The sequence below is a fragment of the Micromys minutus genome, assembly GCF_963924665.1.
Source record: "Micromys minutus genome assembly, chromosome: 1".
Classification (NCBI taxonomy): domain Eukaryota; kingdom Metazoa; phylum Chordata; class Mammalia; order Rodentia; family Muridae; genus Micromys; species Micromys minutus.
Window position 1 is genome coordinate 60524749 of NC_137969.1, and position 23557 is coordinate 60548305.

Consider the following 23557-nt stretch of genomic DNA (forward strand, 5'->3'; position numbering starts at 1 on the left):
TGTACCCCATTTTTAAAATAGGGTTGTTTGATTCTCTGGTGTCTAACTTCTAGAGTTCTTTGTATACCTTGGATATTAGGCCTCTATCTGATGTGGGGTTGGTAAAGATCTTTTCCCACTCTGTTGGCTGCCATTTTGGTTTTTTTTTTGATGGTGCCCTTAGCCTTACAGAAACATTACAATCTCATTAAGTCCCATTTGTCAATCTTTGACCTTAGAACACAAGCCATTGGTGTTCTGTTCAGGAAATTTTCTCCTGTGCCTATGTGTTCTAAGGTTTTCCCTACTTTCTCATCTAATAGTTTCAGTGTACCTGGTTTAATGTGGAGGTCTTTGATCCACTTGCACTTGAGTTTTGTACAAGGAGATAAGAACGGGTCTATTTTTATTCTTCTGCATGCTGAGTGCCAGTTGGACCAACACCATTTGTTGAATAGGCTGGTATTTTTTCCATTGAATGTTTACAACTCCTTTGTCAAAAATCAGGTGACCATATATGTGAGGGCTCATTTCTGGATCTTCCATTCTATTCCATTGATCCACGTGCCTATTTCTGTACCAGTACCATGCAGTTTTTAGCACAATTGCCTTGTAATATAGCTTGAGGTCAGGGATGGTGATTCCCACAGGTGTTTTCTTGTTGTTGAGGATAGATTTCGCTATTCTAGGTCTTTTGTTATTCCAGATGAAATTGCACATTGCTCTTTCCAACTCAATGAAGAATTGGGTTGGTATTTTGATGGGGATTGCATTGAATCTGTAGATTGCTTTTGGTAAGATGGACATTTTTACAATGTTGATACTTCCAATCCATGCGCATGGGAGATCTTTCCATTTTTCTGAGATCTTTCTCAATTTCCTTGTTTAGAGGTTTGAAGTTCTTGTCATACAGGTCCTTTACTTGCTTAGTTAGAGTCACACCAAGGTATTTCATAGTTTTTGTGACTATTGTGAAGGGTATCTTTTCCCTAATTTCTTTCTCCACATGTTTGTCCTTTGAGTAGAGGAAGGCTACTGATTTGTTTGAGTTAATTTTATATCCAGGCACTTTGCTGAAGTTGTTTATCAGCTGTAGGAGTTCTCTGGTGGAGTTTGTGGGGTCACTTAAGTACACTATCATGTCATCTGCAAAGAGTGATGTTTTTACTTCTTCCTTTCCAATTTGTATCCCTTTGATTTCCTTTTGCTGTCTAATTGCTCTGGCCAGGACTTCCAGTACTATGTTGAATAGGTTGGGGGAGAGTGGGCAGCCTTGTCGAGTCCCTGATTTTAGTGGGATTGCTTCAAGTTTCCCACCGTTAAGTTTGATGTTGGCTATTGGTTTGCTGTGTATTGCTTTTATCATGTTTAGGTATGGGCCTTGGATTCCTGTTCTTTCCAAGACTTTTAACATGAAGGGGTATTGAATTTTGTCAAATGCTTTCTCAGCATCTAGTGAGATGACCATGTGGTTTTTTTTCTTTGAGTTTGCTTATATGGTGGATTACTTTGATGGATTCCCGTATATTAAACCATCCCTGCATCCCAGGGATAAAGCCTACTTGATCATGGTGAATGATCGTTTTGATGTGTTCTTGGATTCAGTTTGCAAGGATTTTGTTGAGTATTTTTGCATCAATGTTCATAAGTGAGATTGGTCTGAAGTTCTCTTTCCTTGTAGGGTCTTTGTGTGGTTTAGGAACAGGGGTTATTGTAGCCTCAAAAATGAGTTAGGTAGTGTTCCATCTGACTCTATTTTGTGGAATAGTTTGGAGAGTATTGGTATTAGGTCATCAATAAATGTCTTATAAAATTCTGCACTGAACCCATCTGGACCTGGGCTTTTTTTGGTTGGGAGGCTTTTGATAACTGCTTCTATTTCTTTAGGTGTTATGGGATTATTCAGATGGTTTACCTGGTCCTGGTTTAACTTTAGTATCTGGTATCTGTCTAGGAATTCATCCATTTCCTCCAGATTTTCCAGCTTTGTTGAGTATAGGCTTTTGTAGTAGGATCTGATGATTTCTTGAATTTCCGCAGTTTCAGTTGTTATGTCTCCACTTTCCTTTCTGATTTTGTTAATTTGGATACTCTCTCTTTGCCCTCTAGTTAGTCTGGCTAAGGGTTTATCAATCTTGTTAATTTTCTCAAAGAACCAGCTCTTGGTTTTGTTGATTCTTTGAATGGTTCTTTTTGTTTCTATTTGGTCTATTTCTGCCCTAAGTTTGATTACTTCTTGCAGTCTACTCCTCTTAGGTGTATCTGCTTCCTTTTGTTCTAGAGCTTTCAGCTGTGCTGTCAAGTTGCTGGTGTATGCTCTTTCCAGTTTCTTTTTGGAAGCACTCAGAGTTATGAGTTTTCCTCTCAGTACTGCTTTCATTGCATCCCATAGGTTTGGTTATGTTGTTTTTTCCTTTTCCTTGAATTCTAGAAAATCCTTAATTTCTATCTTTATTTCTTCTTTGACCCTGCTATCGTTTAATAGAGCATTGTTTCGTTTCCATGTGTATATGGGCTTTTTGTTGTCTTTGTTGTTATTAAAGACCAGCCTTAGACCATGGTGATCTGAAAGAATGCTTGGGAGTATTTCAATCTTCTTATATCTATTGAGGCTTGTTCTGTGTCCAATTATGTGGTTAATTTTCAAGAAGGTGCCGTGAGGTGTTGAGAAGAAGGCGCATTCTTTTGTTTTAGGATGATATGTTCTGTAGATATCTATTAATTCCAGTTGGTTCATAGTCTCTGCTGGTTTTACAGTGTCCTTGCTCAGTTTCTATTTCCATGTTCTGTCCATTGGAGAGAGTGGGGTATTGAGGTCTCCCACTATTATTGTGTGGGGTGCAATGTATTTTTTGAGCTTTAGTAGGGTTTCTTTTATGAATATGGGTGCTTTTGTATTTGTAGCATATATATTAAGGATTGAGAGTTCCTCCTGACAGATTTCCCCTGTAATGAGTAAAAAGTGTCCTTCCTTATCTTTTTTTTTTTTTTTTTTTTTGATAACTTTTGGTTGAAAAATCTACTTTATTCGATATTAGAATGGCCACTCCAGCTTGCTTCTTGGGGCCATTTGCTTGGAAGTTTTTTTCCCAACCTTTTACTCTGAGATAGTGTCTGTAGTTTCATGTATGCATCAAAATCCTGGGTTTTGTTTATGTATCCAGTCTGATAGCCTATATCTTTTTATTGGGGAATTGAGTCCATTTATGTTAGCAGATATCAAGGAATAGTGGTTGCTGTTTCCTGCTATTTTTGCTTTTGGAGGTTGAATTGTGCCTGTATGTTTTTCTTTTGGTTTTCTTGCTTAGGAGTTTTGTTGTTTTTATTAGGATGTTGTTCCCCTCATTGTATTGGGTTTTCCACCTGTAATTCGTTGTAGTGCTGGGTTTGTGGTCAGATATTGTGTAAATTTAGTTTTGTCTTAGAATATCTTAGTCTCTCCATTTATGGTGATTGAGAGTTTTGCTGGGTATACCAGCCTGGGCTGACACTTATGTTCTCTTTGGGTCTGCATGATGTCTGTCCAGGATCTTCTAGCTCTCATAATCTCTGTTGAGAAGTCGGGTGTAATTCTGAGCTTTATATGTTACACGACATTTTTCCCTTACTGCTTTTAGTATTTTTTCTTTGTTTAGAACACTTGGCATTTTGATTATTATGTGTTGGGAAGAATTTCTTTTCTGGTCCACTCTATTTGGAGTTCTGTATGCTTCTTTTATGCTCATGGTCATCTCATTCTTAAGGGTAGGGAAGTTTTCTTCTACGATTTTGTTGAAGATATTTACTGTGCTTTTTAGTTGATATTCTTCGCCCTCTTCTATTCCTATTATCCTTAGGTTTGGTCTTCTCAGTGTGTCCTGGATGTCCTGGACATTTTGGGTTAGGAGCTTTTTGGTTTTTGCATCTTCTCTGACTGTTTTGTCTATGTTTTCAATGTTGTCTTCGGACCCCGAGATTCTCTCTTCCATCTCTTGTAGTCTGTTGGAAATTCTTGCATCGGTGACTCCTGATTTCTTTTGTAGGTTTTCTACCTCTAGGGTTGTCTCTTTTAGTGTTTAATTTATTGTGTCCATTTCTGTTTTAAATTCCTTCTTCCATTCCTTTATCTTCTTGGTTCTGTTTTCCTCTAGTTCTTTGAGTTCTGCACTCAAAGGCCTCCGACTGGGAACAGCCCAATGCTGGTTTACTGGTTCTCTGAACCAAGTGGGGGGGGGCACTTTTCTCCCACTCAGCAGACATCTCTCTGCAGAGATCTCTCTGCACACTGGCTACTCGGAACTCCTTTTCACCAGGCCTGTGTCCCTGGATCTCCACTGTTCCAGGTGGTAGATCAATTTTGTAATTTTTAATCAAACCAAGCAAACACTGTATGAGCTAAACCCCAAGATTTTCCTCTATTTGTGAATTTTTATGATACTATATTACAGAGATGAGATTTGCCACAATAAGCTTAGCCTGAGATTAACTAGAAAGTCTACAGGCTAGTGCTTAAAATGGTTCACTGTGGAGGAACAAAAGTTATTTTTTTGTTATTTAAAAATATCTCTGTTAATGCCTAAGAAAATCCTTTCACAAACAACAACTGAGAGTTGAAAACCTGTCTTGGGAATGAGCTTGCATATTATCATTTGAACTGATTGTTCCTGGTTCAGCGAGAAGGTGAGTACCAGACTCCCTTAGTATTCAGTGGTGCTTCAGTGTTCAGAACTTACAGCAGGGAATGTGCACCATACTGCACATTTGACATATATTTGACAGGAATGGAATCTAGACTGTTGTTTCTTCCCCGCAGCTGTGGTGGAAATGGTCTCCAGGGCCTATGTAAGTCAGCAGGAAAAGAGATTTCGTATACTGAATTTTATTTGCAGACTGTATTTCAGTTCTATATAATAAGAATATTATACATGTCATAGTAACAAATTGTGAACTGTGACTTGTTCAGTCAACATTTGTAAAGTGTAAGTATTAACTTAGACATGTATAATGTGCTTTATATACATTCCTCAGAGGCCTAAAGATAATACAGCCTTTGCCTTTAAATGTAGATTAAGAAGACAGGAAATACAAATGGGCCTGATTTTCTTTAAAAAATGTTTAAAATTGGCAAATGATAAATGGTATAACAGAGCTCTCAGAGTCATGTGACTTAGAGCAGGACATCAAGATTTCTGCAGGCAACCAGAGAAGGCTTCGTGGAAGATCTGTGGTTGTCCACATACGTTACAAAGAAAGGGATTGTGGGAAGTTGGAAATGTGATTGATGGGTATTGGTGGTAGAAGATGTACTGTAAGGACAGAGGATATGTGCAGACTTGCTCATTGTAAAGCAGGTTCCACTGTGACCTGACCAAGCATCCCTTCTGCTGGAGATCAAATCCAGGGCCTCCAGCACACCAGGGAAACTCATTAACACCGAGGCACACCAGCAGCACAAGATGGAAAGTCTGATTTGGAGGGCATCTGCCAGGGAGGGAAAGAGAAAGAACATTAATAAGGGAGGATCTTGCATCCATTGGCAAGTGATCCTTAGCATTTTCTGAATGAGACTGGCTTGATCGGCTTTGCTCTTCTGCTGGTGAATATAGAAACACTATGTTGCTTAGGCTGGAGAAAGTACAAACTGTGCATTAATCACACTGGTTAGGCCCTGGTTATTCTCCAAGGGAAACTCAAACTAAGGTGACTGAGTGAGTGGGATTGAGGGATGGGTGGCAGTGACTAGGGAGGGAGTAAAAAGTTGTAGTTACTTAAGGTTCAAAGATGACTCCACTGCACCTCAGGTGCAGCCTAGATCAGTGGGCTATGGATAACCATTGAAGTTGAGTTTGTGGGTTTAAGTGACTGAGAATGGATTAGAACACTGTGGTCTGGTAAAACAATTTAGCACTTGAGAGCACTGGCTGCTTTTCCAGAGGACCCAAGTACAAATCCCAGCATTTCCTTGATGGCTCATAACTGTAACCCCAGTTTCAGGGGATATAATCTTTTCTGGCCTCTGGATACTTGGATCCCGGGTTTCTTCAAGACAGCCATGACTGCCTCAGATGTTCTCTAGAACATGTCCATGGTCACTTGCAGTACCTCATCCTCTTTTCTAACATAACTGTGTCATTTGGGCACCCCCAAAAGCACATGCCACATGGACTATTTCAGTTTCATTTAAAATAGTGCAAAATTCTTAAAATTTGTATTAAGATTGATAGGAAAGCTCAACAAGTTCTTTGATGCTGATATTTCATGTTTTAGGTTGTTGACTTTGACCAGGCGGAAGGACATGTAAGTGGAATGTTATTAAACAACAAGCTGCAGAGTAAAACTCACAGCAGAAGTTAGTGGCCGGAACTGGTGGGGAGAATAAAGTCAAGCTGTCAGTTACTGCAGGGTTTAAAGTAAGACACTCCTGAGGCTCGGCCAAGGACAGGCAGCAGAGAGTACTGGGCACTGAGCAAGGGGAGAAGAGAGCCCCGGGGGGCTGCCACTGAGAAACACTAACAAAATTAAATATTGAAAAAGAATGCTGAAGCAACAGCTGTGCCCAGTGTGGAGAGGAGGAGCGTGGGCTGAGGCCTGGGCAGGGTGTGGCAGTTGAGGGACAGGGGCAGCTCTGCTGAGTAGCCCAAGCACCAGCAGACCAAAGACCTGGACTTGTGAAGTGAAAGAAAGCTCAACAGTTATTGTGAGTAATGAATCTAACAAAGAAGGAACAAAGAAGATACACTTGGGGAGAGTGGGGCACAGCCATGTGACTGTCAGAGCTGGATCTGCCTGTCTTGTGTGCTCTGGTGGGACTGGCATCTGCCCCTCCAGCTCAGTGGCTGTGTGTCAGGGGGCTGCTGAGCATTCGGAGTGACGCTGAGTGCACTCCGGCGCTGAAGTTCTGATTTCTTTACATGTAAATTAATAACCCATGTGGTGTGTAGCTGCCTTTGGGGATACCCAAAATAACATGTTAGTTATGTTAGGAAAGAGGGTCAGCTACTTCAAATGATAATGGACAAGTTCTGCAACACAGCTGAGGCAGTTGTGGTAGTGGTGAAGAAACTCTGGCTCCAAGCTTCCTTTTCTTGTATGAAAATACACAGTATCACTTGCTAGGAGGGTTCCAGGCAGGAGCTTGGTAGAGCCTTTGTGGATTTCGGTGGAAGATCTGGCAGAGAAGAATTGAGGCAACAGAGGGCCTTTCTCCCTTCCCCCACAGAGGAGACTGTGATTCTTTAGGTAGCTTTCTCTTTCTGGAGGCTGTTTTCATTAACATCCCAAACCTGGGATTTAGAGAGCAGGTTTAGGGGAGGTTTTGTAGTGCGAAGGTTCAGTAAATCAATACTGAGCAAGTGAAGATGGCCAGGGGCGTCATGGATTAGAGCTGGAGGCTGGGGAGATGGGAAGAGCACATTCTTCAGCTGTCAGACGGTGGGAGATAAGGCCATGCATCTTCAGTTGTGAGAATTACAGATCTGGAGATAGGATTTCCAGCAGGAAATGGGGGAAGGAGATTAACAGATGGCAGCTGTCAGATAAGAGGAGCGTGGAAGATTGATGCATGGGACCCAGGACTGCTCTGCCGCGGTTTACCTTCATTCTGCCTTTGTTCCCAGTTGGCTAACATTTGGAATATAATCTTAAATGGTGAAACTGGCATTTATTTTATCTTTTTTTTTGTAGTGGTCTCAAAATTGATTAAAAGTGAATTCAGAGCCTCTGAGGTCATCTTTCCTAACATGTACATTCTGTAGGTGGAGCGTCTGGATTAAGTGACTTCCATTTGCAGGTTATGAGCCAAGGGCTGCCTGGGTTTCCAGCTCCTCGGACTGCCGTCTGAACGGTGGTGCAGCCTGAGCAACCATGAACAGGTTCTGCTCTGAGAATTTAAGCAGGTTTCTAAAGATCTGTACACCAGAAACCCTGAAACCCAGCGTGGAGCGCTGCCTGTAGCTTTCCTGGCATTTCCTTTTCTGAATTCATACTTAGAATTACTAAGCTATCAACTTGACAAAACTAAAAGACACCATGCTGGAGCACGGCTCTGACTTCTTCCTACCTTACCCTTGCATTGCTGACATTGAAGCATGATAACATCAGTGTGGAAAGCATCACGTGACAAACCTGTGTCCTGGGCTAGCCGCTGCTGGGAAGGAGCCGTGAGCAGCTCTTTTCTCTCTTTGTAAAAAGTACCAAACGAGCCTCTCCTGTCACCCTACCCTAAACCTGTGCCTCTAACTTCCCAGAGAAGAGATAGGCAGGGTTATAGAGAAGAAAGGAAGACACTTTCCAGAGAGCAGTAGGACATCAGTGTCCTTTTTGTCCTGAGTGGTGTTAAGAAAAGATGAGAGAACACCATGTTTGTTCTTTATGTAAGGATGACTTGGCAAAGGCACTTTTGCCTGCCTGTTTGCACAACACCCCACATTTTAAGGCACCAGGTAGAAGTCAGCAGCTGCTAGAAATGCAAATGAAGCTGTGCAGGTTTGGGAGCTGGAGAGATAGGCCTTTGGAGTTTGTGGCATTATAATGGCAGCCATGAATGGAATCAGCCCAAAAACTGCATGTTTTGTAAGGAGAAGCACAATGAAATGGGATTGGCCATTGCAATAAGCTAAATGAAAGTATTGTTAAGGTAACCAGAGAGTGTTAACAATTCCTTTATTTAGGGGGTGCAGATACTGGAATACAAAGTGAATAAATAAGCTAAAATACATAACTTCATTTCTAATTAGTTAATTTTGTTTTCTTGAGGATTTCTAGATGTTACAGTATCATCAGACTTGGATGTTAGAGACTAATATTTTTGCTCAGCTAAGTGTGTCCTTTCCTTCCTCCCCTTGTCTTCTGGCCCACCCCAATTCCCATCTCCAGCATGACTGTATTCTAAGTAAATGTAGATGTGGAGGTGAGAAGGTACCTTTAGGATCCTGGGATTTAGAATGCAGTGCTTCCTAAAATGTGGTCTGATTAACAGTCTGCCTAGCGTACCTCCAAACCTGGTCTTTGCCCAAGACCTTCAGCATCAGAATGCAGGCACAGCCCAGTGACAAGTGCATCCACTTCACCCTGGGGATTCTGATGCCACTGCCTGTGTGGCCAGAATCTTACGCCCCTTTTTAAAAAATTGAGACATAATTAACATACCAAAGATTTCACTGCTTCTAAGTGTCTGGTTGAGTGGATTTTTACCACGTTGTGGAACTGTTTAATTCTGAAACATTTTGTCATTCAGAAGGAAACTCTACACTTATCACCAGCAGGTTCCCACTGCTAGCTCCAACCTCCAGCCCTGGGCGACCCTTAGCTCACTTTTTGTCTTTATGGTTTGCCTATTTTGGATGCTTTATAAATAAAGTCATGGAATAGGTGGCCTTCTGCTTCTGGTTGACTCGTGCGGTAGCATGCATTTTCTGAGTCCATGGCTAACTTGTATTGTACTGTGAAGATACCTTGACGACACACTTATCCGGTAGTCATTTGATGGACATCAGCTTTTTTCTACTTTTTCGGTGGTCTGAGTGGTTGTGTCCACATTTTACAAAAGCTTGTCTTTAGTTCTTTTAGGTACATTGAGTCAGCTGTCATTTGTGATAGGTAAGTGCAGAAAGCCACTAGAAACAAGTGAGCAGCACATCATCCAGACATTCAGGAATGTGTTCCCGTGAACCCATGTGCACGGCTCTCTCATCAGATAATCTATGTCAACCTGGCTCTATGGGTTTCTGCTGAGAGATAGCTCCCCTGATGTATACTGCAGCTTCCTTCACGTTGAAGAGCAATGTAACTCATGCCTGAAAGCATTTATTACACACACACACACACACACACACACACACTTTTCTGATTTGTGTCCCAGCCTTCTCACACTTGAGAGCACCAGGCTGCCCTTTAGCAGTGGCCTTAAACAGCAAGATCACCAGCAGAAAGCACAAGTATAGTGAAAAACATAGTGTTCCGTGCGCTGCCAGAAACGTATGCCTGTGCCTGTATGTATGACAGCACACAGAAGAGCTTCATCCTGTTTGTCTACTGGGATGTGTGCACCCTAAGTCGGAGTTCCCATCACTGCAGTGGCCTGGTTCCGTATCTGAAAATACCGTACGGATTGTTTGTGGAGCTACAGGTAACTTAGGTCCCATAGGCAGATTCACAAGTATGAACCCAGAAACAGTGCGTGTGATGCCAGGCATCAGCCGCAGCTGGAGTTCCTGGGTAGTGTGCTGACTGATTTGGCTCCTTCACTGAGTTCATCAACCCTTAAAGACCAAAAGCAGCATACAAGCATTCTGGTCTCGTCTGCTTTGGATAGTGTCTGGAATTCTTTCTTTGTCATGACCGTCTTTGAGGATATGACATAAGATCCATTTCATTGTGGCTTTAATTCTTATTTCCTTAAATCACTAATTAGTATTAGCTTCTCGCACTCGGGAGACACCTTTTCAAACCTTGGCCTCTTTTAAAGTGAATTCTCTTTTTATGGATGACTTATAGTTTTTGGGTTGTTTGTTTATAAACATGTACTGATAGTAGACACTTAGGTATATAATTTGAGAATTTTCCCTCATTCTGTATATTTAACTTTACATTTTTTAAACTCTTTTAAGAGGCTCCTTTGATGCATGAAATATTGTTTAGATGAAGTCAAATTTCACCTATTTTTCCTTTGCTCCTGCTTTGGAAGCCTGAATATCCACTCTTCACAGAAAACGGTTCATACATTTTTATTATTCAAGATATGAAGAATGGAGTTCATGGTTTCAATAAATTGTCACTTGCTTTCTAAAAGGTTACCATTTATAAGTACGTGGTATGTGTTTTCAGGGATTTATAAAGATTTATATAAAATTTTACACTGGTATCATTATGGCCATCTGTTTATAAAAAGCAAATTCATTTAGCCAACAACTGTTTTTGTTTGGGAAAATTGGGAGTAAAAAAACACTTAACACTTTGTTGGCCAATACTTCCTTCTGAGAGGAAGAGAACAGAGGAGAGGGGGAAGAGGAGGAGAAAGACTGCCTCTCTTAAAACTGTGAACTTGCTCCTTTGAAAGCAGGATCTCAAGAGCCATTTGTGAAAGAACACAAGACCCAAACTTGGAAATAAACCAGCGTTGGTGTTTATTTGTGTTAGTTTAGATGTAGTAGCCAATGTGTCAGAAAACTGAGTCTCTGGCTCTGAAACTAGGTTGAGCAAGCAAACATTATCAGCCAACATGGCTTTAATCTACTAAGTAACTTTAAATCCAGGAGATCAAAGGCCGTTATAACTAAAAACAGCCCTCATTGCAATTTCTCTGTAGAAGCAGGAAAAGGCTAGAAATGACATGTCACCTTCATATCCTGGCTGGCTGACCTCAGCGCTCAGATCAATCCCTCTGTGTGCCAGCTGTTGCCATTATTAAGACCTTGCCCCCAAGGGGTTAAGTCAGAGAAAAACTCTCCCGCCTATCCCAGAGCAAACAGAGAAGTCCCAGCCCCTTACAGCCCATTCATGGCCTCTGCCTGTGCCTGTCACTCACCCCTCTGGCTCTGCTCCTGCCAACTCCTGCTCTCAGCTCTGCTGGGTTCCCAGCAGCCTGCTCAGCCCTGACTGCCCGCTACCCTCGGCTTCTGCAGATCAAATTGTGCCTTCTTTCAAATTGTTTCTTCTTTTAACAGAAAGGTAATATCTTTATTTCTGCTTCTCTAGGTGGGTGTTTGAATTTTAAATTGAACCTATTTTCTAAGACTATTTGAAAATCCAGTTTACTTTTTTTTCCCAATGTAAATGTTAAGTAGAGTTTTAATACTTTAAAAATCTTGCAGCATCCATCTGAATTTGTACTGTTGTGGAGTCGAGGAGGGTCTGCTATTGCCAAGTTTATTAACGTGTGCTTTCTTTGTGGAGTTGGAAGGAAACCTAAGATGAAGTGAAGTGTGTTGTTTCAGACCTTCTTTGCCCGAATGGGGGAAATACTGAAAGTGTGCCTCAGCCATGCCAGTGACAAAGAGATAGGCAAGGATGTAGGAGTCACTTCACTTACAGCTGCCATTAAGTATTTTATGGAAGCAGATTAGTCTTTCAGCCTGGAAGAGCTGCTGAGCAGAGGTGCCTCAGATGCCTCCGCAGGGTCTGGTCGGAGGCCCCAGGTTCAGTTTCACCCCAGGTCATTTCCGAGGTTCAGTCCCCGGTGCTGCTTTTTGCTGCATCTGAGCTCATTAAATGATATGCCTTGTGTGCACTTTAATTGTTGCAGCGACGGCTACATTAGGATTGGATTTACTGTTTAAAGTCCTGTTAGTAGCAAAACAGATTTTGCGATATTGACTTTGTTTTTAGTGAGAATGGGTAATTTATATGTAATTGGCAAAAAGAAAGAAAGAAAGAAAAAAGTTCAGACTGGTCTTAATTCATAAAGTATGTTTCTGTGTGGTAATGAAAGCTAGCATCTCTCACACTGGCCGAGCGTGAGCAGACATGCCTTTCAGCAGGGACAGTGCTCGGCTTGCAGAGCACACTTTGATTTGCTAAGTAAGAACTGTCTTTAACTGGAAATGTGCATGTGGACCTGGATGAAATATGTTCCTTTCATTCACAAGAGAATGATTTCGCACTGGGACTTGAGTTTCCTGTGACTGGGCAGCCACCAGAAGGAAGCTCTGGACCAGTGAGCAGCAGGCTCACTCCTTGTGTGCTGTTACCTCGTAATGGCAAGTTCTGCTTTTACGGTGTTAAGAAGAATAGTTGTCTTCTTTATCTGTCCTTTAGTTTTGCCTTTCTGGTTGGTGATGGTGAGATGTTGAATATGGGAAGACTTAAGTAATTATACTTCTCTTGGAGAGCCTTACATTGTAGACCTGAAATGAAGAACTGTGACCATAAACTACTTGTAGCAATTACAGAACATATGTAATGTCTGAAATACTGTTCTACAGTACAGCTTAAGAAACACATTAGCCTTGTCTCAACTTGGAATATGATCTGCATAAGACAGATTCCTCTAACCTTTAGCTCTAATCTCCTGTCTGTGCAGCTTATGTTGAACCAGTTACTCTTTTCAGTAACTCTTGAGAAATCTTTTCTGTGGTTGTTATTCCCTTCTGTCTTAACTGACCTGAGTCCTGGGATTGGATCTGAGCATTCTCACAGTATGAACTTAAAACTCAAATACATGTGATAGATCATACCCCAACACAGGAGATAAAATAGAGGTAAAATCTAAGAGAGTAAGATGCTTGTGATATGGAAAGGACATATGCTATTCATTCACACACACACACACATGACATATATGTGATATCTATTATATAACTATATGTAATGTATAATATAACATATACATACATATATGCTAGCTTTGGAAAATAGATGGGCTGTTTTCTTCACCGTACTTTGCTTTTTCTCATTTTAGCTAATGCTAAATAGGATTATTTAATGCCAGACTTCATATGTAAGTTATCAAGTTATTAGAAAACTCACGAGGAGCATAGTAGGTGCTTCTCATGGGGATTGCTAAATAGGGATGCTTACTTATTTAGCTGAAAAATATGTTAATTACTTTTGCAAGCAAACAATCCTAAGTCAACAGTAGATACTATTATTGTACAAGAAAACGTGTATCAGAATTCAGGAGCATTTGTGTTGATAACTTAAGTATGGAATAGATATTTATGAAAATTATACCCTGGCTTTACTAAAAGTAAATATACAGTTCAAATTGAAGAAAGAACAAAACCTTTATGAATTCACTGTTTTCATAACCAGTTTTTAGAGTCCTTTTCTAAAGGGATACTCTTAACAATGTTCCCTAAAATACTTGAGTGATGTTTCCCAAGTAAACTAAAAGGTTCTTTGGATACCTTCTGGGCCAGACTCTGCAGGGAAGGACCCATTTGGAACTAAGCCCTGGGAACTTGATTTCCTATGACTTAAGTTCACAAATCAGCAGGGGGTGGGGGCCTGGTACAGACACTTAGCATTTGTAGGGGAACTTTCACTAATTCTCAGTAAAGTCATTACTATTTAAATCACATAGTTTTAAATGCTTTCTGGCAAGCAATCCCAGTTTTTGATGAAATGAGGAAAATTTTTTAAAATCTTCACATATTTTGGTGGGGCAATAAGTAAAAGAGTTTTTCTTCTTGGCTTACCTCAGGGATGGGTATTTCCTCTGAGCTGATAAAGTTTGAGGGTTTGTGGTGTGTGAAGTGTTAAGTGTCATGTGGTATCTCTAGATGGCTCAGTAACAGGAGCCTCTATGACCGAGAAGAGCTAGAGCAAGGAGAGAGAGGCTGCCTTGTTGCAAGTTGAGTTTTCTTGAGAGTGTGTTCAGATGACCTAAAGGCGAGGATGGGTCCGTCCCACCCCACGGCCCTTGCTTATGCCAGAACACTGTGATTCTTTCGTGGCGGGGCCATGAGGTGGGGAAGCAGTCCTACATCTGGAGGCTGTGTGACACTAGTCTCTGAGGACACTCAGAGTGTAACCAGAATTTTTCCCCTTCTAGGTGTGGGCTTTGGGGAAAACTCTCTTCTGCTGGAGGAGCTGGAGACACCGCTTTAGAAACTGACCAGTGGTTGGCGATGTACTTTTCTTAAGGGCTAAATAAACTCATTTGTCAAAGTTCCTGTTTCTTAAACTGCCTTCAGAAGAGCCACAAGTCACTGAGACCGTGTGACAGGCTGTTTCAGGAATTCTGCAGTTGTCTCTCATTTACACTGTGTCTCAGGCTGTGTCTGGACCATGTCCTTCACCCTTCCAATGCCAGGACAGTCATCAAGAAAATGAGCAGAGATGGTGCAGATGTTATAAATTATAAAGTATGTGTCGCTCTGTCCTTAAATGTGCAGTGCTGTTTGCAGTTCCCGAAGTATTTTCAGAATGTTGAGTATTTTGAGTGACAGTTGTTGGATCTTATTAAAAACTGATGGACATTGATGATTTAAACTATGAGTTGCTACCTTGGCTGCATATTAGAATCATTTGAGAGCTTTAAAAAAAAATACTGACGGCTATACCATTATAGTATGAATGAAATTAGAACTGCTGGCCAGGAGTCTGCTTCTGTAATTAAAAGTCTACATTGCCAAAGTGATTCTGATGTGTAGCCAAGGTGGAGACTGTTGTAACAGAGTTACAGACTATTGTAACAGACTTACAGCTTTGCAAATATTTCTTGTACTCATTACATTCCCCTTAAGACTTGTGCTCTAAATGCGGACCTTGCCTGGGGTTGGAGTTAGGTAACCACTTGGTCCTTCTTTTTCATAGCCACTGTTCAACATATCTGAGTTAGAAAGCTTCTTTTGCTTTGGTTTATATCATTTGGGTTATATGGATTAACACAGTATTCTAGATTTACAGTTAACAAATAATTCAGCATAATGGAATTTAACCACATCTGAACTCCAGACTCACAGATATCAAGTCTCATCTTTCTCACTTACACCTTGAGTTTGAGAGGGTACTGTGTGACGTGATCATTTCCATGGCTGTAATTGCAGTATGTAATAGAGCTCATAAAGTATGTAGGTAGGCGTTTGTGCTAAGAAAGATGCTAGCCTAGTTAGCATCCTTTGTCTCAGATTGTAAACTAAAAACCCTATTTTTACACTCCTGTCTCTTCCTGTGTGGTGTACCTGATACCAAAGGCACATTGCACGTAACAATGAAAGAATAAGGCTGGTATTTCTATAGGCCTGAAATTCCCTTTTCACCTTTCTCCTGCATGTATATAATCATGCCTTGAGAGCCGGTGCATCTTAGATAACTAAATTCAGTCTTTGTGGCTTGCTCTGCCGCATTTACTGTCTTCCTGAGATTCTTCAGCTTTTCTTAAGCTGTTGTAAATGTGGATAAGTCCAGCCATTCTTGTCCTGTATCATTAAGCTTTTATACATACTGTCAATGCTTTTTATAAAGATATGCATCACTGATGGTTTATCTTCTGTGCTGTCTTTAACAATACATATTACATATATAATCATATTCAGAGAGGTTGTATAATGGTAAAATTTTTTGTATTTTTCACTTTCAAAGGTGAATTCTCATTGGAAAAGGATTATAATCCTTTCAGAGCTCCCACATCTAAATCAGTTTGCTTTTTCACCGTGGGAAGCACATTGCCGCCAAAGAGGCTCTGAAGGGATGCCTCTGGAATAGGTAGAGTGTGGGATGACACCAAAAGCAAGGGATGCTGGGAAACCAGCTTTGAATTTGCTGCAGCTTATGCTTATGGGGAATAACAGCAACCGCACTTACTTTTATATGGTTCTTGGCAACCAATGTTTGTAAGTTCTTGGGTGGAGATGTTTATAAATATTCCTATTGAAAAAGAGTTTAATGGCAGAAAGTTTATGAACTAAAAAGTTAATTTATCTCAGAAGGTAAGGAGACCCCTCTGTCTACAACTGGCTCCTTACATGTCTGACTAAACCAATGGGCTTTGTGTCACACTGGAATTACATTGTTTCAAAAAATTATCCCAGTAGTAGAGGAGAGCACAGATGGGTCAGTTGGCTTGGTTTTTTTTTTTTTTCCCAGCTGGTAATACAGTGGTGGCTGGGTAACACCCTCTAATTAGTGAGATATGTCTCTGATACCCCTGAAAGCTGAATTGTAACCTTTTTAACTATCTTGGGAAATATTGAATTTAGAGGGTTTTTTATGTGTGTCTTCAGACAGAATTTTATGTCAGTTGTCTCTGGTGAACCTATAAATAGTGGTTGAGCTTGACATATCCCTGGAGCCCTCTTTAGGGCGTGGAGAACCTTCCCTTAGAGTCTCAGTGTGCATTTACTCCCAGGCATGTGATTTGGATGCAGCTTTCATATTGTTGTCCCTTAGCTTTCCCTTTAATTGGTATTTTGAGAAAGTGATTCACACAGAAAGATGACTTTTATAAAAAATGACTAGTGCTTTATGAGGAAACCTCCTGAAGACAAAGCCCGGCTGGCTTCCTTCTAGAGTTCCCTCCCCTACCTGAACAGGCAGTTTCTCCCAGTGTTCAGAGAGGTCACCTGTGTCCCCACCGCAGTCCTGAGGACTGAGAGCAGCATGGTACTAGTGACCAGAACCAAGGCCATCACTTCAGGGAAGATTAATCAACGTCAGAGGAGGTTGCTGGATAACAGATACAAACGCTTCCCAGTTCACCTAATATCCTTTGTGAAGATTTGAAGGCCACCCTCCATTTGGAGAAAACGAGGCAAGGTAATTTATTCCTTACGTATGAGTTGTACCAAAGATATTCAAATCCTATCAAATTTTATCAAAATTGGACATAGCACAGTTTGAGAGAATTGATATAAGCTATAATTAAACTTGATTATTAATTAGAAGTTCTGTTAAAATGTCTTACTTTCTCTGTCCTACTTAGAAAAATGGTTCTTTATTTCTCTTTCTGCCCTCTGTTCACCCTCCTTGCAGTGGGCCTTCTCTTGCCAGTACTTAGGCATAGCTCCTTTGCTGCCCCGCAGCCTCTACATGGAAAATACATGCCAGGAACTAGCCCAGCACAGATATGTTGCTGGAAGATGTTGCCCCCTCCGGGTAGATGGTGTAGAACCTGTCTTTTAACCACATCCCCAGCAGACCCCTAAGTTTTGAGGCACGGGGCCAACTTTGGACGTTTTAATCTAGTGAATGTGCTCTGGGGAGCACCACTCTTCTGAGAACGTAACTGCTTACAAAATGGAACTGCAGTCATAACCTTCAGTGTGGGGAGCCTGGAGAGGCAGCCAGTGGAACAGGCAGCATCTGCACTTCAGAACGCTGTTCACCTTGGCTTCAACCCCTCCTGTTTCACCACTCACCCTTGGTATATGACTCAGGCAGCCTACTTATTCTCTGTGTCAGGCTTTGTTTTGCAGTATAGACTAGCTAATGCCTTCTACATCTGTTTTCCTGAAGGCTATTAGTGGGATCTACTGGAGGGAGATGATGCATGTGAAAGTGCTTTGGAAATACCACAGAAGCACTCTGTTGTGCTGCTGATGGCAAGGAAGACATTGTTCCTTCAGGCAGTAATTCCTGTGTTTGGTAGGGATAGTGATGGCTTCACTAAGTGGTTACTGTGGTAATTGGATCGGGTCTGTGTATCCTCTTCAACAGAACACTCAGATTTTAACGTGGCAGTCTTCTGGCCAGATTAGAAGTTGTGATTTTCAGTTCCAAGCAGGGCTGCACGGTTCTTCATGTACTTTATATGCCTTTGTGCTCCGGAGGCCACTTGTATAGTCCTGTTGCAGCCTTTAAATGAATTGTGTTACTAGCATAGTTTGGTGTATATTGTATTAGTGAATAAATTTTCATAATTCAGACAGATCATATCATTATTATATAATATGTTCAATTATGTGCTTTTGAAGTTTGAGTCTTTGTATTTTATAGGATGAAATTTTAAGCACACAAACTGTGATGAACCTGAAAAACTCACACACACACACACACACACACACACACACACACACACACACTTTATTTTAACCACATAGACTGTTTCTATCATTTTTGAAACATCACACATGCAAGTTCTCTACCACCGAGCTACAACCCCTGGCTTTAACCACACTGATTCTTAACAGAATAGTTGTCTGCAGATAACTGCATAGAACAGTGTCCACGGCCTTCTCCCATCCTCCACACCCAGATCTAAACCAGGTCTAAACACCCAGCGGTTTGGGGGTTTGGTTTGTGTTCTGTTTTGTTTACTTGTCTGTTTGTTTTGAGACAGGATCAGGCTGTGTTGTTTAAAATGAATCCAATTCACCATCCCCCTGCCTCAGCCCCAAGTTCTAGGATTCTAGATATGTAGCCATCATGCCAGAGTGGCTCATTCTTTCCTATGTTTGTAGTAACTACAAGATGTGGCAGAATTTGAGTTCTCTGATAATTGTAAATTAGGTTGTTTTCAGTTTTCACCCTTAAAGGACTGTAGCCAAGCCCCTGATGATATGCATATTATTCATATCTATCTGAATACATATTTATATCAATCTGAATTCACATTCAGCTATATCTAAAATGTTGCCATAATAAAATTGTGGGTCAGAGATAAGAATATTTCAAATCTTGATGAGTAGTGCCTTAGAAAAGCGTATCACTATTCATTCCAAACAAACTTAAGGAGAAAAAAAGACTGACAGAGAGTCCCGGGTAGTTTGAGCTAGCTTCTCAGTTTGTGGCTGGTAGACTCAGCTTCAAAACTCACCCCTACCCATGCTATTTACTTTCAATCATAGATTTCTCATCTGTGCCATTGTAGGACAGTCTAGGCTTTAATATGGGGAGGGTGACATTCCATATCTCTTCATATTTGAGTCACCCAGGACATGACAAGGCTGCTGGGGAACCGCGGTGGGGAAGAGCAGTGGCATTAATGAACTGATATTGGAAGATCAGATTCCTGCAGCCTGAGAAGGGGCAGTCAGGCCAGGGCGGGGTGAGGGGGAGCTTTCTGTGGATCCGCTCTCAAGAGAACATGCTGGTTTGAACATCACTGTAAGTTCTTCTTTATGTTTGACTCAATCGACCTTGAGTGCCACAGTAAGTAAACAAGGTTGTCCCTGCATTTATGACACTTAGCACAGTGTGCGTCACAGGGAAAGTGGTTACGGTGTTCTAGAGTCTCTTTGTATAGGACTGCTTGCTGTATTTATCCTTCCTCCACCCTTCATCCTTTGCTGTCAGCTCCCCTGCATTCTAGGATTAGACCAGAAAGCATGGCTTGTCTCTGGTCTCCCTCAGCATGGGCTTTACTGTCAGCCCCTGGCTTCAGATTGAGTCTTTGCTGTTTTGGTCTCCTGAAGCCCTACACCAATACAGCTTCTGAGCCTAAGTAAGCCATTGGCATTTCTTCAAACAGTTGTTTTGGTTTTGCTTTGTCTCTCTGTGTTTAATTTATTTATGATCCAATTGGTTGTTTCCAGTTTACGACTATGATTAAAGAGGCCGGAGAAGGTACCTGCTATTTCTCTAACTGCAATCAGAAGTCTGAGTTCACATTATTCCGTACTACCCACCAGTGCCTGCTTCATTGCAAGAAATCTCCAGGTTATAAAACAGGTTGCATTCCTAAACAGCATTTGTAAAGCTGCATTTTATCACTGTGAGGGAAAAAAGTTATTTGGTAAAATGAAGTGCCTCTGTTGGCACACACAAACACTGTTAACTCTTACGGAGCGACAGATGGTGTTTACAGTGAGAGTGAGGGGTGATTGCAATGGTTCTGGGTGTATAGAAAGATAAACATTTTCCCCTGAAGACAAGGAGAATTAATTAGAAAAAATACCGGATGAAAATCAGAGAATCTAGAGACAATTTTAGGGTAACCTAGAGGGCATTATAAGTTGATGTCAGGGTGCTTTGGGCCCGTTTTACTTTTGAATTGCTTACTTTAGAACTTTCTTCAGATGCTTGTTCCCCATCCAATAGCTGTGCTGGTAGAGGATAGGACTAACTACTCAGTAGGACGGACTGCATTAAATGTGGGGAGAAAATGACCATTTCAGATGCTGTCTTAGCCTGGTGTGATTGAAAGCCAACCAGCAAATCTGGTGCACCTGTCAATCAGCCCAGCAGGTGCCTTTGTTAGGGAAGCTCTGCAGAGGCTGGAGGGCAGGCTTGCAGGGGGCCTTGAAAAAGTGATGGCTTCTCCCCAGTGTTGCTTCCTACAGTACAGTTACACATGCTAAATTCCAGCTAACTTTTTTTAAAGGCTAAGTTTCTTTAAATGTTCTTTATTCTCTGTTTATTTGGAAAGGTTCCCAATCACCCCATCTCTCTGTTAACAGTAAGTATGAGGCTGTGTTTTTCCCCAGCAGGAAAGTCAGTAGCCATCAGGGAGATGGCCGGAGTCTTTGGTGGTGCCCGGCCACTTAACTCTGGCCAGTCACCTTGGTCTGAGCAGCTTTGCTTTCTTTGAGTGAGGTGATGCATTCATGTTGGTTTGTGTTGGGGATACCAGATCAGTGCTTAGATTAGATGTTTCCATCCATTCATTGTGATGGGGAGAACTACTTCACACACCATAAATAAAACTTCTCTCGGTGGCCTATAGAAAAAGAGAGTGGAGCTGGCAGGTAACACAGTGAGACATGTAATACAAAACCTTTAGACCTTTGAGTTTATGTGTACACGGTCTAAAATATTCTTTTTCAAAACAATTTGCAAAAACAGTTTGATATGTAATTAATTTCTTTGTGGTGTTTATTTAGCTGAGTTATGTGTGGATGGAGTTTTTATCTGAAAGATAAATATTAAACTAATGGTGCTAAATTAGCATCAGCGTGTGTTGAGTTGCCTTTGGGTACAGGTGTCTAGATGGGAGTTTTATGTATTCCAGTGGCGGGTCCTGCTCAGAACGGCCCAGGCTGAGTTGATGCAGTGAAAGTGGGACAGGACCCTTGTACCCGAGAGACCAAAGCTATGTAGCGCACACAGACGGAAAGGGGGCTACTTCTCTTGATGCCTGTGTATGTCTGAGGTGAGGAGGGGCAGGAGGAAGATTTCTTGAGAAGCCACACCAAAGGGTTAGGAGTCTAAAGGAATCCATGTACAGGGTGAACAGGTCAGTGGCATTTGATGACTGTTCTTACTGTAAATCCCCAGACTTTGTTTCTGTATATGTTGCTCAAATGGGCTGGGTGGTTAATATGGCTTGGCCATGAGGTGTCAGGTTGTCTAGTTTTGCTGTTGCATGTTGACTGAACAAAGGTGTTCGTGGTCCTGTGAGCATGTGTGGCTTTTCCTGTACAGTGAAGGACTGGGCCCTTTGGTGCAAGGTAGGGAGAAAAAAAAATCTAAGAAAATTTAATGTGAAACAAATCTCATTTACAGTATCATTTTTCTTATGCAAATGTTACTTACTATGTACAACATAGAATTCATGAGCAACTTTTACAGTGTGCCTAAAGGGGGAAAAAAACTTTCATGTCTGATAATTTGTGTCTTAAGAATTTTTAGCAAACTAATCTTAATTTTAGTAGGCTTTTTCATACTCATTTTGCTCAGCACTCCTTGCCCCGAGCACTGTAGTGGAAAAGTGGAAGGTGCTGTTGTTCTCCTCTCTCTTCCGGGAAGAAGAGGCAGCAGGCTCCGGGGAGAGGAGGGCAGAGAAGGCAGCAGTGAGGGCAGAGGCAATGTGCAGTCATGAGGTGGGCCTGGTGGTGCCTGGCCTCTTGTAGACACTGGCTCGTAACTCCTGCGGGAATCCTCAGTTCCCAAGGGCTGTGTTTCCGTGTCTTACATGCCCTCCTTCCTTACACCTTTTCCTGCCTGTTTAGAACCGGATAGCTTTATATCCTTGTTATTTCCAGGACCAAGAAACCGGGCATGGCTGTGATCAGCGGAAGTGATTCTGTGCTTCTGAGCAATGGCAGCATCTCAACCAGCACTACCAACCCTAGTCCCCTCAGCCCCAGCGATGGAGACCTCCCAGCCCAGCAGCTCACACCCAGAGAAACCCCGAGAACAAAAGCAAGTGCAAACGGATGTCTGCAACTTAATGGCACAGTTAAGTCATCCTTTCTGCCTTTAGACAACCAAAGAACGCCTCAGCCAGCTCTGTGCTGCCACCCTTGTCCATACCATCACCCCGCGACCAGCCATGCCAGTCACCAAGAGTGCCATGCCGAGGCTGGCCTTGCAGCATCCTCCGCTTTGGCCTCGTGTTGCATGCAGCCACATTCCGAGTACTCTGCATCTCTGTGTCCAAACCATTCACCCGTGTGTCAGGCCACGCACTGCCTGCAGCCCTCACCATTGTTCTGCCTTCATCCCCCGTGGCCTGACCATTTCCAGCACCAACCCTCGAGGCAGCACCTGGCCATCATCCGGTGAGTACACGGGACGCTTGTCTCGGGAATGTGACAACTTCTATTTGTTTCCCCAGAAGAAGGGAGGGAAATGGTCAGGAAATAAATCTCGTGTAAAAGTTTATTTTGTGAACTGTATGAAGCCCACTACAATATAATTGAAATATGTTTGTGTTATCCATTGACTTTCTGTATGTGTGTCTGTGTGTGTGGTGTATGTGACTGGGGACTTGTGTGTGCAGCCCAAGGCTGTTATCAACTGTCTTTCCCAATTTCTTTCTGCCTTATGTACTGATGCAGGTTAGGAGTCCCAGCTGGCCTTATCTTTAATAAAAAGTTCTACAGCTAGCAACTTTTGCTACTAGGCATAAGAGTTGTATTAGTGGTGAAGTTACCCAAATAGCAGTCTCCTTTTTGTGTTGTTAGTAGTGGCCAGCCAATATGAAGAAGAAGTTAAAATTGCTTGCGTCCTTATGATTCTGGGTGTCTGTGCTCACAGTTTCTGTTCGTAGGGTTTGAGTGATTGAGCTGTATATTGACATCAGAGAGAAGTAACATCCTTCCATTGCAGACGGAGCCTACAAGGCAGCATGGGACTTTAAGATAATTTCAGATCCAGTAGACTGAGAAACGGTGTAAGAATTGCTGTCACTGTCAGCCCTTCCTTCTCCAGCCTCTGCCCACTTTCTTTGATATGTCCTTCTCAGAGGTACTCACCATAATCACTGTGGGCAAGCAATGACAGCATGTTTTATAGAGAGCTAAGTACTTTGTAAACACAGCACTGATGTGTGATTTTA

The 23557-nt window shown here is 41.8% G+C and overlaps 1 protein-coding gene across 1 annotated transcript in view; it reads left to right on the forward strand.

Annotated features, from left to right (window-relative positions):
• DISP1 (dispatched RND transporter family member 1) overlaps positions 1 to 23557 on the forward strand; it is a gene marked incomplete at its 3' end in the record, with an annotated part of 138549 nt that overhangs the window by 73820 nt on the left and 41172 nt on the right. The window contains exon 4 of the mRNA XM_080940847.1: positions 22260 to 22778. Coding sequence (XP_080796973.1) covers positions 22276 to 22778 — 503 coding nt within the window. The 5' untranslated portion in view covers positions 22260 to 22275. The remainder of the gene's footprint in view (positions 1 to 22259; positions 22779 to 23557) is intronic.